The sequence below is a fragment of the Thunnus thynnus genome, chromosome 12, assembly GCF_963924715.1.
Source record: "Thunnus thynnus chromosome 12, fThuThy2.1, whole genome shotgun sequence".
Taxonomy (NCBI): domain Eukaryota; kingdom Metazoa; phylum Chordata; class Actinopteri; order Scombriformes; family Scombridae; genus Thunnus; species Thunnus thynnus.
The window spans coordinates 26,324,225-26,338,478 of NC_089528.1; the positions used below are offsets into that span (position 1 = coordinate 26,324,225).

The window sequence follows — 14,254 nt, forward strand, 5'->3', positions numbered from 1 at the left end:
GAGTTAAACCTGGCTGTTTAAAGATGAAGAGATTTTAAATGTCGCTGTTTTGATCACTTCATTTGGTTGATGTCTGGTCTCCCACACAGCCACCCACGTCGTTGCTCAGCGTGATGAGCCTCAGTGAGAAGGATGATTGTTCTATCCTTCAAAGGCAGCGGTAGATTGGTGCAAAGTGGTGTATGCATTAGGATGCTGTTTATATGAATATATATGTGTGGGCTTTATCCTCACAAGTACAGATTGTACTGTTCATAATGACCTTTTTATCTTGTAGGAATAGTGTGTTTGACAGCTGGATGAAGAGCTGGAAATACAGGAAGGAGCAAATACTGTTCTTATTGTTAGCAGACAGAAGTGGAAGGTGCTGAGCTTCACAGTTTGGTAGCTGTCAGTCAGACACTTTAGCCAGAGGCGTCTGCTGAGAAGACGACCGGCAGGGAAGAGGAGGAGGAGGAAGACGTGCCTGAGATACTTAAGGGTTCTTCAAAGCATTGAAAGACATTGAACAGTAAATTGCAGTCCAGCTGAAATCACACTTAGTCAAAATAAAAGTCAATGTATTTTTTTAAATGTATTGTTAATTGCTTTTTATTATTAAAAGGAGAAAAAAGGTCTTTGGGGAAATATCGGAAATGCTTCTTTTTTATCTGAGCTGGCTTCTAAACTTGTAGCTAAATGTCATAGGCAGACAGTGTGCTGTTAGCAGTGGTACTGTAGAGTAAGAACCACAGCAGCATCAGTCTGGAGTGAAGTGACATTTCCAGCTATGATTACAAGAGAGAATTTTTCTAGTTAGTCACCTTTGCAGTTAAGGTCTGGTAAAGGTTAGTTATCTGAATCTACATAGGCAGGGATTTCATGATTAAAAGAAACCAATGTTGACTGCTGGTAGGAGATGTGAGATGAACTGTGGTCTCTTCTGAGTGCAGACAGTCATTATTCATGATGACAAGATGTCTCATGTCAGGAAAATGTAACATAAAATTTAAAAAAAGTCCATTGCTGCTGCTTTTTTTCTCAGGACCATCTAAAGGATATTTTTTTTAGGTCCCACAGACCAGCGTTGTCTATCAGCTGGTAGGAGACCCTGTGCAATGACTTATTATATTTACATCAAAAGTTAATTTACAAAAACATTTCTGAACAATTAAAATTTTAAAGCATGAAAAGAAAATAATATCATTAAAGGGGTCCAATGCGTTTCATCAAATGTTAATATGAGCTACATTTCTATATATCATCCATATTTCCCATATTTATGTATGGAATTACTAGCCTCCACAAAGCTAGCAGAGTAGAGCAACCAGCAAAATGTTTATATATTTTTAATTAAATATAACAATCAATGATTCTGCTGAATAAAACAATTACTACGTGAAGAAATATATATTTTCTTGATGCATATTTAGTCCGCAGTTTTTTATGATTTAGTATGGTTGGGCAATATGAATATTATCACAGTAATGTATTGACCTCAGTAAGAGTAAATCAATAATAAATACCAAAATGTTTAAAAATACAATTTTCCGATGGTCACGAATGCTTCCTGACATCTACAAGTGTAAATCTTTAACAGCTGTTAAATATACTAAACTTCTATATTTAGCAACATAAGATAGAAGCAAATAACTTGCTGGTGACTGAGTCTTGTAGTTATTTTGGGGTAAAATTCGTGTAAAACGTTTGCAGAACATGAACAAAAATGTTTTTTTTATGTGAATAATAAGAAAATAAAAACTTTTCGGTCTATGTTTGAACTCTATGACATTGAGAGAACCAGTCGTGCCTGTGATTGTTCTATCTTTAAGGCTTTCTCTGTCTGTGTATATCTTGGGAGGAGCGGGCCGGACCCATGCGAGTCAAACTGTAGGTAGAAGTTGTGCGGATTAGTAAAATGAGAATTGACGTTTTCTACTTGAGGATGATTGTTAGTGCTCTGGAGCAAAAACAACCATCGGTGGAGCCTCATTATCCTGCTTACTGCTACATGCTCTGAATGTCTGAAAGAGTTGGCTCATACGGAGAAACACTGAACTCTGGGTTTGTGGGGCTTATAGGGGCTCTGAAGTGCAGGATCTTCTGCTCACCGCTGCTTGTTGAGGTGATGGTGGAGCTCGGTATTCAGGCTCTGTCACTGTGGGCTCTTTGTTATCCCGCAAAAGAGCAAAGAAGTGAACAATGAAGGTGAATGATGTGGTCTTCTCATTTTATTCATGTCAGCGGTGATTAAATATATTTGACGGTGTGAAGGCCTCATCCCTCCAGAGATTTTTATTTAATCGTTTTTACCGCTGTCAAACTCACCATTTGTCATTTTCAGCAAAATGATAAACTTGACACCGGATAGATGGATGAAAGGCTGAGCGATGGGTGTCCAGGAGGATATTTGTTGAACTGAAAAGATATTTTCCATCACTCAGATGTCAACATAATGGTTTCCTGCCCTTGTTGGTTGAGTTTTGTGCAACTTCTCGTATTTTATTGTTTCACCTGCAGCGGGGCAGCCTTTTTTTTTTTTTGTGGGCCAGTATTAGATTAGTTAATGTTGTTATTCTGAACCACAGTAGAGGCGGTGAAACTTCTGTCCTCAAGAAAAAAAATAACTTTCCACTCCTCCTAACTTGCTCTAAATTAATCTTTTCTTGAAGTAAAAAAAAAAAAAATCCTATCTAAAATCTAATTCTATTGTGATTCTGACACTTTAAACTCCTTACTGTCTGTTGCTACTTTTAGAGATTCACAAATGTCAATTTTTTTCTGCCGTTGCTGGATGCCTCCAATGTAAATGTCAGGAGAAAACTGTTTTTCTGTGAGTTTACCCTCTATCAGACGTCGAGGCTGACAGAAAGAGAAAGGAGGTGCATTAGTTTTCCAGCAGTATTAGTTTGTGTCGGAGAGGAAGGTGCAGTAGTTTAATATTCCAGGAAGCTCTCTGTCTAACACAGTCAGGGTCAGTGTTGAGGTTCAGTGGCTGCAGAGTCCAGCAGGTATTGAACATTTAGCCGCATTTTCTGAGCTGTCTGTGTTTGTGCTCCACTGGTCACACTGTTGGGACGTCGACTCTTAAATGCCAAAGTTCCACCGAGAAAAAAAAACGTCCCGGTGTTTTCAAATTGTCTCTCTTTCTGTCAAGCGTTACCTCAGCCAGGCTGTGCTCTCACCACACATTATCTCCTCAGGGATTACAGCACTCGGCATTGGAGAGCCTTCCCTCTCATTTCACCTCCTCAGACTACTGTAATTCACCTGTTTTTCGCACTGAGGGCTCCTCCACCACCCACAGTAATAAGTGTGTGTCAGGCTGAGACCTGCAGGGATAAAGACTATCAGGACGGAGCTTCAGAGGACCAAAGAGCTGGAGTCCTTCTGATGATTATTGAGTAGCTGGACCGCATTTAAAAACCACTTGACTGTCAAACAGAGGAATTAAATATGCCTAGAGCTCAAAACCAATGCATAACTACCAATAGAATCATCTATCTATCCATTGTCTACTCTCATATTTCGGATCAGATTCCGGCTCGAGGCTGCATTAAGGGCCAGTATATGATAAAAAAGGAGTTTTTGGAACTGTTAACGATGCAAAGATATTCCAGTTAAGCCCCAGATTAAAAATAGAGGTCTGGGAATGCACGTGATATGTCTCCTTTAAAGATTTTTGTTACTGATGAGTGGAGGGGGGCTATAATTATAACAGAGTATCACATACAAGATCCAATACTATTATCTATCTAATTAACACGTCGAAGATTCGTGTTGAGAAGTGGCCCTATAGATGGAGTAGTATTCCCCCTATAAAAAGTGAAGTCATCAGTCCGCGGTGGATATCGAGAGGCAGATGAAGACCTCGTGCTGTTGAGATGAAGTACACTAATGCTGACAGAGTAATCGAAGCTAAAGCCTTGTCAGAGTTGTGGGCCGGGATCGGACTGCAGCGTGAATCATAGTAATTGGCTCTTGTCTCAGCGGTGGAGAACAACATCCATTAACGGAGAGGCTTTAGATGGAGGCTGCATCAGTTTGGAGTTTGCAATTTTTTTAACTCGCAGTTTGGAGCTCGAGAGGAAAACTTTGAATATGAATCAAATGTATGGAGCAAAATTACACTGTGAAGACCATCTCATAAAACAAATATTAAATTCTACTGTGTTTCTTTTTTACTGTTTTGTATATTTACTCATGTCATGCAATTTTAACAAATAAAATAGCTGCAGCAATACATCCCTAGTGCTAAAATTTAAAAAATATTGCATGCATTTACGTTATATGTGTGCATTAGTGTATGTTTAATGGTTTCCTATGTGACTTTGAGAGAGAAGGCAATTAAAACCAGTCCAATTAGAGGTTATTGATTGCATTATGTATAGTCTATGATGTTTTTATTACAGCCGATCATCCATAAAGCATTAAAGTGTCTGAAACATTAAAGGTTTCTTCTGACAACATTGATTTGTCTCCATCAGCACTCAGCCTGTAATGAGCCAGTCAGGACGCCATTCGTCATGATTACAACGTTCATTTATCCATCTTGGCAGTATTACACCATTCATTCATCCAAGTGGACTTTATTACTCTGTTCATTCATGGTGCCATTACAGCTGAAAGCTTCCACCTGTGGAACATTAAACCTGCTTCTGAATGATTGGACTCCACTCTGCCATTCATGTTAATGTTCAGAGACTCAAAAGGTTTTCGTCGTTAATGTCACTGAAAAGGGTTTAATACTTGTGTGTGTTCAGAAAATTGCACCCTTTGCTCCCACGAAACTCCCACCTGATAAACTATGAGCTTTTATAGTTTATCAGCTTTTCAGGACGTCTTTAGTCTGAAAAGATGTTTTTAACAATACAAACAGTTTTTTCACTCAGGCTGAGAGATGGAGAATAATCAATCTCCTACTGTTGTATCAACCTACTGTTGAGAACTGCTTATTGTTCACTGAGAGACTGGAGCATAATGTTAAAGGCCTGTTTTCACCAAGCTGACATTAAACCTGCGGCTCAATGATAAAAAAAAAAAAAAAACTCCACTCCTCCTTTCTCAGCCAGTCAGTGGTGTGTTTATCGAGGCTTCTGGTGTTCTGGTCCACTAAGTGCTGTATCATTCAGGATAAGTGAAGTACTTCTGTTCGACTACGTCCATTCTTCTGAGTCTCTTGATTTTGTTTCCTTTACTCAAGATGAACCGATGCTCCTGTGGGTTTTTTTTTTTTTTTTTTTGATATAAAAGTCTGAATATTTTCTGATTTGAGAAGGTCGTCCAAAATGTCTACAGACCAAGTAGTATCTTGTTTAACTGGTAAAAAGTGTGCAACTGCAGAAATGGCTGAAATATTTGAAGGACGGTCTGGTTTGATTAAAAAAACCCTTTTTTAAATGGAAAACAGATGTGCTTTCTTAAACAGAGGGCACAGAACTCCTTATTGAGTCTTACTGACTTCAACAACGAAGCTAAAATTGTGTGAATGTCATTTAACTAATAACGGATGCTTTGGTGTCTCTGATACAGAAACAAAAGATAATGCAACACAGTAGGAGAGTATATGAAGTGGTGTTATTTGACCCTTGTAGTCACGGATGTTTTGGTTTATGTACTCAGGCCTGATTAAAACTTCTTTGCCTGATAATTAAGAGACCAGACCAAGTGTTTTGTAATGTCACCACCAATTTACAGGAGTGAGGGTGAAGAGTGAAGAAAAACATTGTTTTTTTATTTTTCTGCCACTAATGTTAGTGTTTATTGAGTTTGTGGTTGCAAATTTTTTGTCCAAGTGAAAAATGCAGAAATCTCTACAAGGTCTTCCCATATCAGCAATTTGCTGTTTAAGTTGAGTTTTATTTTTGTTTTTGAATCTGCTTCTATCAAGAACTCAGTAGAAAGCAATGTAACATGTTAAGTACTGAATGTCACAAACAAGACCAAAGGCTTGTCTACGGAGGAGACGTTTCAGCTAATCAATACACGGGCTACAAACAGGCTTGTGTTTCACTCATGCTGTACACACGTAGCTGCAACTTCAAGTCTATTTTCTTAGGTTTTATTAGCCTTTCTACGGTGATTGTTTGTTGGGCTCTGACTCCTGCCAAAATGTGGGTGACCTACACTCAACATTGTCCCTGAAGGCATCCTGTGTAGACAGAGACAGAGGACTGAAGCTGCCGCTGCTGCTCCGCTAACATGAGGCTGTACTGGGCACAGTGGTGCTTTGACTAAATGCTAGCGTCAACATGATAATATGCTCAAAATGATAATGCTAACATGCTGAGGTATTATGTTTACCATCTTAGATTAAGGTTTTACCTTGCTAACATTTGCTGATTAGCACTATTTGAGGTAAAGCAGCAGCTGATGGGAATGTCATTAGTTTTTGCAAGTATTTTGTCATAATTATTTAGTATTATTACATTAGACAAAGTGTTAGTACAACATGAAATGTTAATGATAAAAATTCAAAACCACAAATATGAATCTCAAAGCCACCACACCTTCACAACAAATGTGACACTTTTATATAAACAGCCTGTAAAGATTATTTCTGCAGCACAAATCTTTGTGCAATGTTCATTTTAACTCAAGTCGGAGCTTTCACTTTAAAAATCATGGTATTTAAAGACATTTAAGGCTTTTTTTCTGCTTTATGATTGGTTGACAGAGGTGTGTGACAGCGCGCTGGTGTCCAATCTGCAGCCATCAGCCTTCAGAAGCTCTTCACAGCTGTCCAGCAGCCATGGACCAGGCTTTGCCAAACTCAACAGGAGGGAAGGTGAGTAAGAGTTTCTGCTGTTTTTTGAATTATTTTGGGATTATTTTATGCCTTTATTATACAGCAAGACTATAACAATGGCAGGAAATGAAGGAAGAGAGAGATGGTTCAACCCGGTTCAACCCCCAGGCCACCCTAGGGCACCACAGATATTGTTGTTTTTGATGAGCATGTATAACAAACCTCACCAGACTGGATAAATAACTACATACCTGTGCTGCAATCATTATCATTATCATTCATTTGGTTGTTATTGTTGTTGTCCGTGTACTGGGGCCTAGATTAGATTAGTGTGTTTGTGTTGTTTTCCTAAAAGCCTCTCCTTGAGTCCAGTAAAATGTTTACCAGACTCTAGCAGAGTGGTGCCAAATGTTTTCTCTGTTATTGAGAAGTTACTCTGCAGCAGTGTAGCTCAGCGCAGGAGAGACTTTTGTTAAGCTCAGTACACAGAGCACAAAACATCACAAACAGGGAAGTTTTTTTACTGGATTCACAACAGATAACTCACCGGTGATTGAGAGACAGACAGAGGATCAGAATCATTTCTGAGGGAGAAGACAGAACAAGAAAAATAAAAAAAAAGAACAAGCAATAGCTCCCATCTTTGCTCTCTATAGGTGCTGTTTGTAGTGAAGGTTTATGCCAGAAGGATAAATGTGAGTTGTGTTTGTTCGTCTGACATAAAAACCCAGCAGGGAGTCCTGTGCTGGATGCTGATGTGAGGCTTTAACAAAATGAAGATCATGGTTTGTTGTGGAGCTTTCTGCAGGGAACGGGCTTCACTGCTTTATCCCGACATCAAAGCCCAGAATCAGCTGGGAGGGTGAGATGAGTTTAATCTGGATCTGAATGATTTTCACCACCCAGGAAACTAAGGAAGCTGAGCCTGCAGAACATCACTCAGTCCTCGGTTTGTTTGATGGTCGAGACTTTAAGCAAACACTCTTCTTGTCGCTAAATGCTGCCGGCCTGCTCTCTCTGTTTACTGACGTGACTTTGATCTTTGGGTAACAGTGGACTGACAAGCACATTGTGGTCCTCTGTCTCTGCATTCTGTAGTTGATATTTTGATACGTCAAACTGACATTCGACTCTTTTTGAAATGCAACAGAGGAATCTAAATCTTACTTTTGTGTAAGTAAGATTTTGAATGCAAGACCTCTCCTTGTAAAGTATTTTTATACTGTGGTATTGCTGGTTTTACTTAAATATTTCAATACATCTTCCACCACTGCTGTTAGTGCAATAAAAAGGTACATGAATGTGATAACAAGTCTTCCAAATTAAATGACCATATAGGTTGTTTGTACCTGTGCTATATGTATGTTTTATGGTGTGACAACGCTGTGGTTAAGGTCTGGTTAGGTTTAGGCACAAAAACCACTTGGTTAGGGTTAGTGAAAGATGATGGTTTGGGTTAAAATGGTCACTTGAAATGTGGTTAAATGTGGCAAAGGTCAGTAACAGTGAACACCACGTTACGGTTATGAATGCAGTAAAATGCGGTAAAATGTCCTGATGGTTGAAAAGATGAAACTCGTGGTTGGAAACGGGAAGCAAACAGTGGTCTCTTGCAGCTTTGGCTGCTTTCTTTTCGCCATCTAACTAACTATCTAGCCATCCTTCCAACCTGCCTCCTCCTCATAAGGTCATGACCTTATACTGACGTCAACTTGAGCATCGCTTGCCTTTGTCATAATCACTATGGCCACTAGATGGCGTCTGTAACTCAAACATAACTATAGGTTGTTTTTGGCCACTGAATTTTACGACCTATAGTGTCGTTTTTTTTGTGAGGAGAGGCTTGAATATGAACATGTAATAGACAGTTTATATCTGTAGATTAGACTCCTGTCTATTCTGTTATTGTGGTAACTTTCCAAAAGCGTGTCTTATCACAGAGTAAACATCTAAAACGGTAAAAATATGGTTTATCCAGGTGGGTTGGTGTTAAAGGATTATTTAAGGATAGTGGAAAAAAAGTACATATTACTTACTTGAAGGGTATCTTTTAATAGCCAGTATGAACAGGAGGAATGATTACAGACTGTTGTTTTAAGACAATTGTGAACCGATCCTTTAATCACAAAAGAACTCCTGGGTTGTGATGGACAACAGCTTGATGATATACAGTATGATTGTAGGATTATCTATCATCTATTGTTGCTTTGACAGCAAAATAAGGCATTACAAATAACTTCATTACTGTGGTAACACTGATCCATTTCTCTAATCTAATCTCCAGTTTGTAGCTGGTAGATTAGGAAAACTGTATGTGTGTGTGTGTGTGTGTGTGTGTGTGTGTGTCACATTTCCTCCACAGCAACATTGATGGTTGAGGATCCCAGAGAGGGATCCCAGGTGCTCGCTGAGGAAATCGATGAATAAATGAATGCCTCCATCTCATTTCCATATCCTGCTCCTGCTGCTGCTGCTGCTAACGCTCCACGCCTCTCCTCCAGTTACTCTGTGAGGAGCAGCTACACTCTCAGTTCATTTACCTACTAAATAAGCAAAGATAATCAGTCTTGGAATACCATGTAGGGCTGGGAAATATATCGATATTATATTGATATTGTAATATGAGACTAGATATCGTCTTAGATTGTGGATATTGTAAAATCATGTTAACTTTTCCTGGTTTTAAAGGCTGCATTACAGTCAAGTGATGTAATTTTCTGAACTTACCAGACTGTTCTAGCTGTTCTATTATTTGCCTTTACCCACTTAGTCATTATATCCAAAATCTCATTGTGTAAATATTTTGTGAAAGCACCAATAGTCATCCCTTCAATATTGTTGCATATTGTTTGATTTTGTCCATATCGTTCAGCCCACATTGCATCTTTACAGGGGATTTAATCAGACAGTCAAGTTTATAGCTGAAACATGTAACTTTACACATATTTAACCTTGTTGTGATTGATATCTATGATCACTGATAGTGGTGTACCAATATATCATAGCACCATATCTGATGATGCTATACATGCTGATACAGTACGCATTGTTTAGCTGAAAAACTGAATTATTCAGTAAATCTAGTGAATCAAGGCACCGTGGTGAAACAAGAAAACAGCACAACATGTAGAGTAGCAGCTTTTTTGACAGTCTGTGTTCTCTAATAACAACCAAGCTGGATGCAAATAGTACGTGCATGAAAGTGATGAAATGAATTTTTGGCTTGATTTAACCACTGGAGTCAGTTTGAGTCTGTGTCTTTCGGCTAAAAACCGTAATCTTCAAAGATATTCTAACAAGACTGAAGCCCCATTCGGACATGATTAACATTACAGGGAGATTTGAGGAAATAAATGTTCGCCGTGCTCCTCTGTAATTTAACTCATCATTCCAGATGGCATTTTGACCTTTGCGACATTTACAGGAGACGCTCTGTACGGGAGACACGGGAGAGTCGAAGGTGAGGTAAAGATAGTGCGTGATGTGAATTTGAGTCAGAAATCAATTTAAATTAAAATCTTTATCTTAACACACAGACATGAAACACATACTAATATCATTCAGTGTGACTTACACCTCCCAAGGATATCATTATCACCAATAAATTTCCATATATTGTATATGCTTGTAAATGAATGAAAAAAAACATCACATTTTAAAGTTTTTTTTCAGTATCAAAGTAATCCAGTTGAAGTTGTCTGTACATCCATGCATACACTGCAAACAGGAACTGCTAATAACTAATTCAGCATAACTTTAATGGCATAAATTTGCCAAAATGTAAAAAATATAGGCTAAAAATGCTTTTTTCTGTTGTCATATCAGTTCATAAAGAGGCCCATATGTTGGTGTTAACATGTTTCCATCTCATCATATTAGCAAAAACATTTTTTGTAGTAGAAGGACAAGCAGCTCTTCCTGCAAAAAACCCCAAAACAAAACACTTTAAATAGACTTTAAAATAAAACATCACTCCGGACAGGATTTAAATTACAAGAGGACCAGTGAGTTTGCCAAAAGACAGAAGGTAATTTTGGCTGTAATTATTACCTCGGAGGGGGTGAAAAATGACCTACATATACACTCTGGACTGGATTAAAATCACTGAGTCAGGTAATGTTACAGTTACCCCATCTGCCCTAGAGAAATAAATCCTGTCGGAGTGTGGCTGAAGAGAGTACAGCCATATTTTTGAGCCAAACTCTACTGTCAGCAACATGCTCACAATGACAATGCTAAAACGATGATGCTCACCATGTTCACCAATGTAGTTCAGCATATTAACATGCTGACTTTCACTAAATAGTACTAAACACAAAGTACAGCTGCGGTTGATGGGATATTCATGAGTTTTTCTGGTATTTAATCATAAAAACCAAAGTATTGAAAAGGGATTACAATCCTTCCTGAGGGGAACATGAATGTGTTTACCAAAATTTTCACGGCAGTCCATCTGTTAGTTATTGAGACATTTCACTCTGCAGCAAAAATGTCAAGCTGCTGGTGGTGCCAGAATAAAAAGTCAAAAGATCACCAAAGTCAGTAGGATTCATCCTCTGGGGAACATGAACATCTGTGCAAAAATGTCACAGCAATTCATTCGATAGCTGTTGAGATATTTCAGTCAGGACCAAAGTGGTGGACAGTCCGACCGGCGAACTGACAGTCCAGGTGACATCGCCATGGACATAAAGGGAATTTTTTTTTTTTGGCTCGTCTGAATACAAATGTTGACATTTGTATGACAGCCAACAACCTCTTTTTTTTACCCTTTTTTCTCTATAGCAGTGGAATCTGCAGTGAGACCAGAGGACCTAAAATTGTGCTTCAGACTTTAACCCGATGTAGCTGATCACAGTGGCCTGATGGCTCAGAGTTTGACATCAAAAGTGGATAAAAAGCCCTGATAGGCTATTGATTGGAGATGAATGCGCCTTTTACCAGGGACCTGGAGGGTGAATGACTCAACAATTTAAGTCTCCCCATCGGTGTCTCTTATTCTCTGTGTGAATTTCCCATTCTGACTTTTTATCTTTCATTTGCCTCCCACCCTTTTCTGCTCCTCTTAGTGTCCCATTTTTCTCTCATTTTCCATCTTTCTTGGTTTCCACCTCTTCCGTTTTTCCACTTCCACTCCTCATTCATCATAATTGTGCCTGTCCATCTTCTTCTGTCCCTCCGTACAGTCTGAATTCTGTTGTCATCATTAGTTTCACTCCGTCTGCAGCCACATTTTCATTTTCGTCGGTAAGAACTAATTTCGCCAGCTCTGTCTTCTTGCCAAATGTTAATAGCAGTCTTTGTGTTTAAACATTTTCTTTCTTCAGCAGGTGACGCTGACAGTTATCAGTACTGCAATTACGTTGAAATAGACTTGAAAATAATTATTGTGTCACAGTAATCATTTTCCCAAAGAGTGAGATTTGAAGGTGGAATTTTAATAGGAGCCTGTAAGTTGAGACTGACTGTGCGAGAACGGCCAAATAGTCAGGTATTGATCTCCATATTCAGTCGTCCTTCAGGGCTTCCAGAAAGTTCCACAACAGTAGCACTCAAATCTCAACAGACTGTTTTTCCAAAAGCAATCTATTCTCACATAGATAATAAAAAAGTTATTTAGGACAGACATTTCTAAAATCCAGTGTCATTTTTCTCAACACTAGTCTAGTCTCTTATAATTTCGACCATTCAGACAAATGTGACAACAGCAAACTCCACAACTTGACATTTTATTCTTGCATTTCCAAAACTTGCAGGCACAAAACATCTTCTGTCATTAGCTTCTATGTCTCCTGCATGTATAAATGCTAAAAACACAACGACTCACAGCCTTACACATGTAAACCAACTACAGCTAGCTTGATTAGCAGGTAACTTGTCCTGGATGTATGTGGATCCCTATCCAGTTAGCTACAATAGCTAATACCGGGGCTAATTTCTTTGTTTACTTTTGGTCAGACTGGTTTATGAGAGCATCCTGCTCATGTTTTGGTGAGAGTAAAGTTAGAATGTGCCATAGTCAGGGTCAAGGTCAAGGTTAAAAAAATACCACTATTTTCTCTTTAATCCAGTGATGACATTGCCTTCAAATTCATAAACAAACCTTCATGAGGTGTTTTTAGTTATGCTAGTTTTGAGATTAGTCTGATTCCATACAATCCAGACTTATTTTCAGATTAACAGATTTAGTTTTTGTCAGTTCCACCTGGATTGAATATCTTACTAAGTCATATCATGACTAGCTACCTTATTATATATACAGGTGTAATAATCTGTAATGCAAATCGCGCTTGACAAGATTGTTTATCTTGGATAAGAAGAAGTAAGGTTTAATCATTCTAAAATAAGATATTCCGTCTTTTGTGAATTGCCAGTTTTGCAGCGTGGCATTTGGAAAAGTAAAAATCTGTCCTCCTTCACCTGCAGAGAACCTGCAGTGTTCCCCACCCTGCTGCTGCTGTCACTGCTGCACTAAGTCCATTAGTTTCCTGTTGGACTCTGTCCGACTGACATGCTATCAGGCTGCTGAAATTACCCTCCAGACTTTATATTCTCATGCAAATGACCAGTGCTCATTCTGGACCTGACACTTATAACAGCCTGCCTGTTACACGTCCTTCCAGCTGCCTTTCTATCCCTTTGCCTGTCTCTCCGTCCTACTTCCTGTCTGTTTCTCAAATTGTCTGTCTCAGTTTCTTTTCCACCTCTCTTGTGTTTTCCTTACTGTCTTACTGTCCCTTCACCTTCCTCTATTACATAGCCCAGATTAATAACCTGTGGGAATAGATTGGTAAACCTGTGTACACAGATTGCTAAACCATGCACGATTGACAGCTAAGATGGCTCACTTTGTGACCACCTATGCCGTTAATGCAGCCGAGGTCACAATATAGCTCTGATTTACATATTTTTCTGTTTCTGTTGTCAGGTAACTGAACAGGCATTAATTTTGATTGCGGATCATAAATACTGTGTTGACCAGCAGTCATTACCAAGCTGCTGAGCTGCAGATTTTATGATCATGACAAACAGGATTTTACAACTCTGGAAAGTTATTGCAGCAGTAGCTATTATTTTACCTTTCGTTGCAACGATTGTGAGGTAAACAGCAGGAACACGGCGCTCATGTTACAAAGTAATCCATGGGGAATGTGCACTTACATGTATGTATGTGATTAGCTGGATGATGACATGTTATGTTGCAGCAAAAGTTGAACCAGCTTCAGCTTTATTGCCGGATGACGTTAACGCTCTGGCCCCATTCAAATGAATGAGAGGGCAACAAGCCCTTTAGTTGAAGCATACTGACTATTTATATATGACACAGTTTGAATCATCATGCACAGTAATGAGGAGACATGTAAATTGCTTTTAACTTTACTTCTGAACAAAATATCACATATATAACGTGGCATATGCTGTATTCCACAGTTTCAGTTTGTAGCTTGCTGGTTTTACATTATCACATTACCCACTGCGACCGGCTCTCACTGTTCCCGAAGCTCGATTGATAATTTCATCCTCTGT

The 14,254-nt window shown here is 38.9% G+C and overlaps 1 protein-coding gene across 3 annotated transcripts in view; it reads left to right on the plus strand.

Annotated features, from left to right (window-relative positions):
- The window catches only part of LOC137194591 (contactin-associated protein-like 4), a 134,543-nt gene that overhangs the window by 27,376 nt on the left and 92,913 nt on the right, over window positions 1-14,254 (plus strand). For all 3 annotated transcript variants that reach the window (XR_010930987.1, XM_067606640.1, XM_067606639.1), the window contains exon 2: window positions 6,656-6,766. Coding sequence is in view for 2 of the 3 variants with exons in the window: in XM_067606640.1 (XP_067462741.1) it covers window positions 6,656-6,766 (111 nt within the window). In the remaining variant the exon portion in view is untranslated. The remainder of the gene's footprint in view (window positions 1-6,655; window positions 6,767-14,254) is intronic.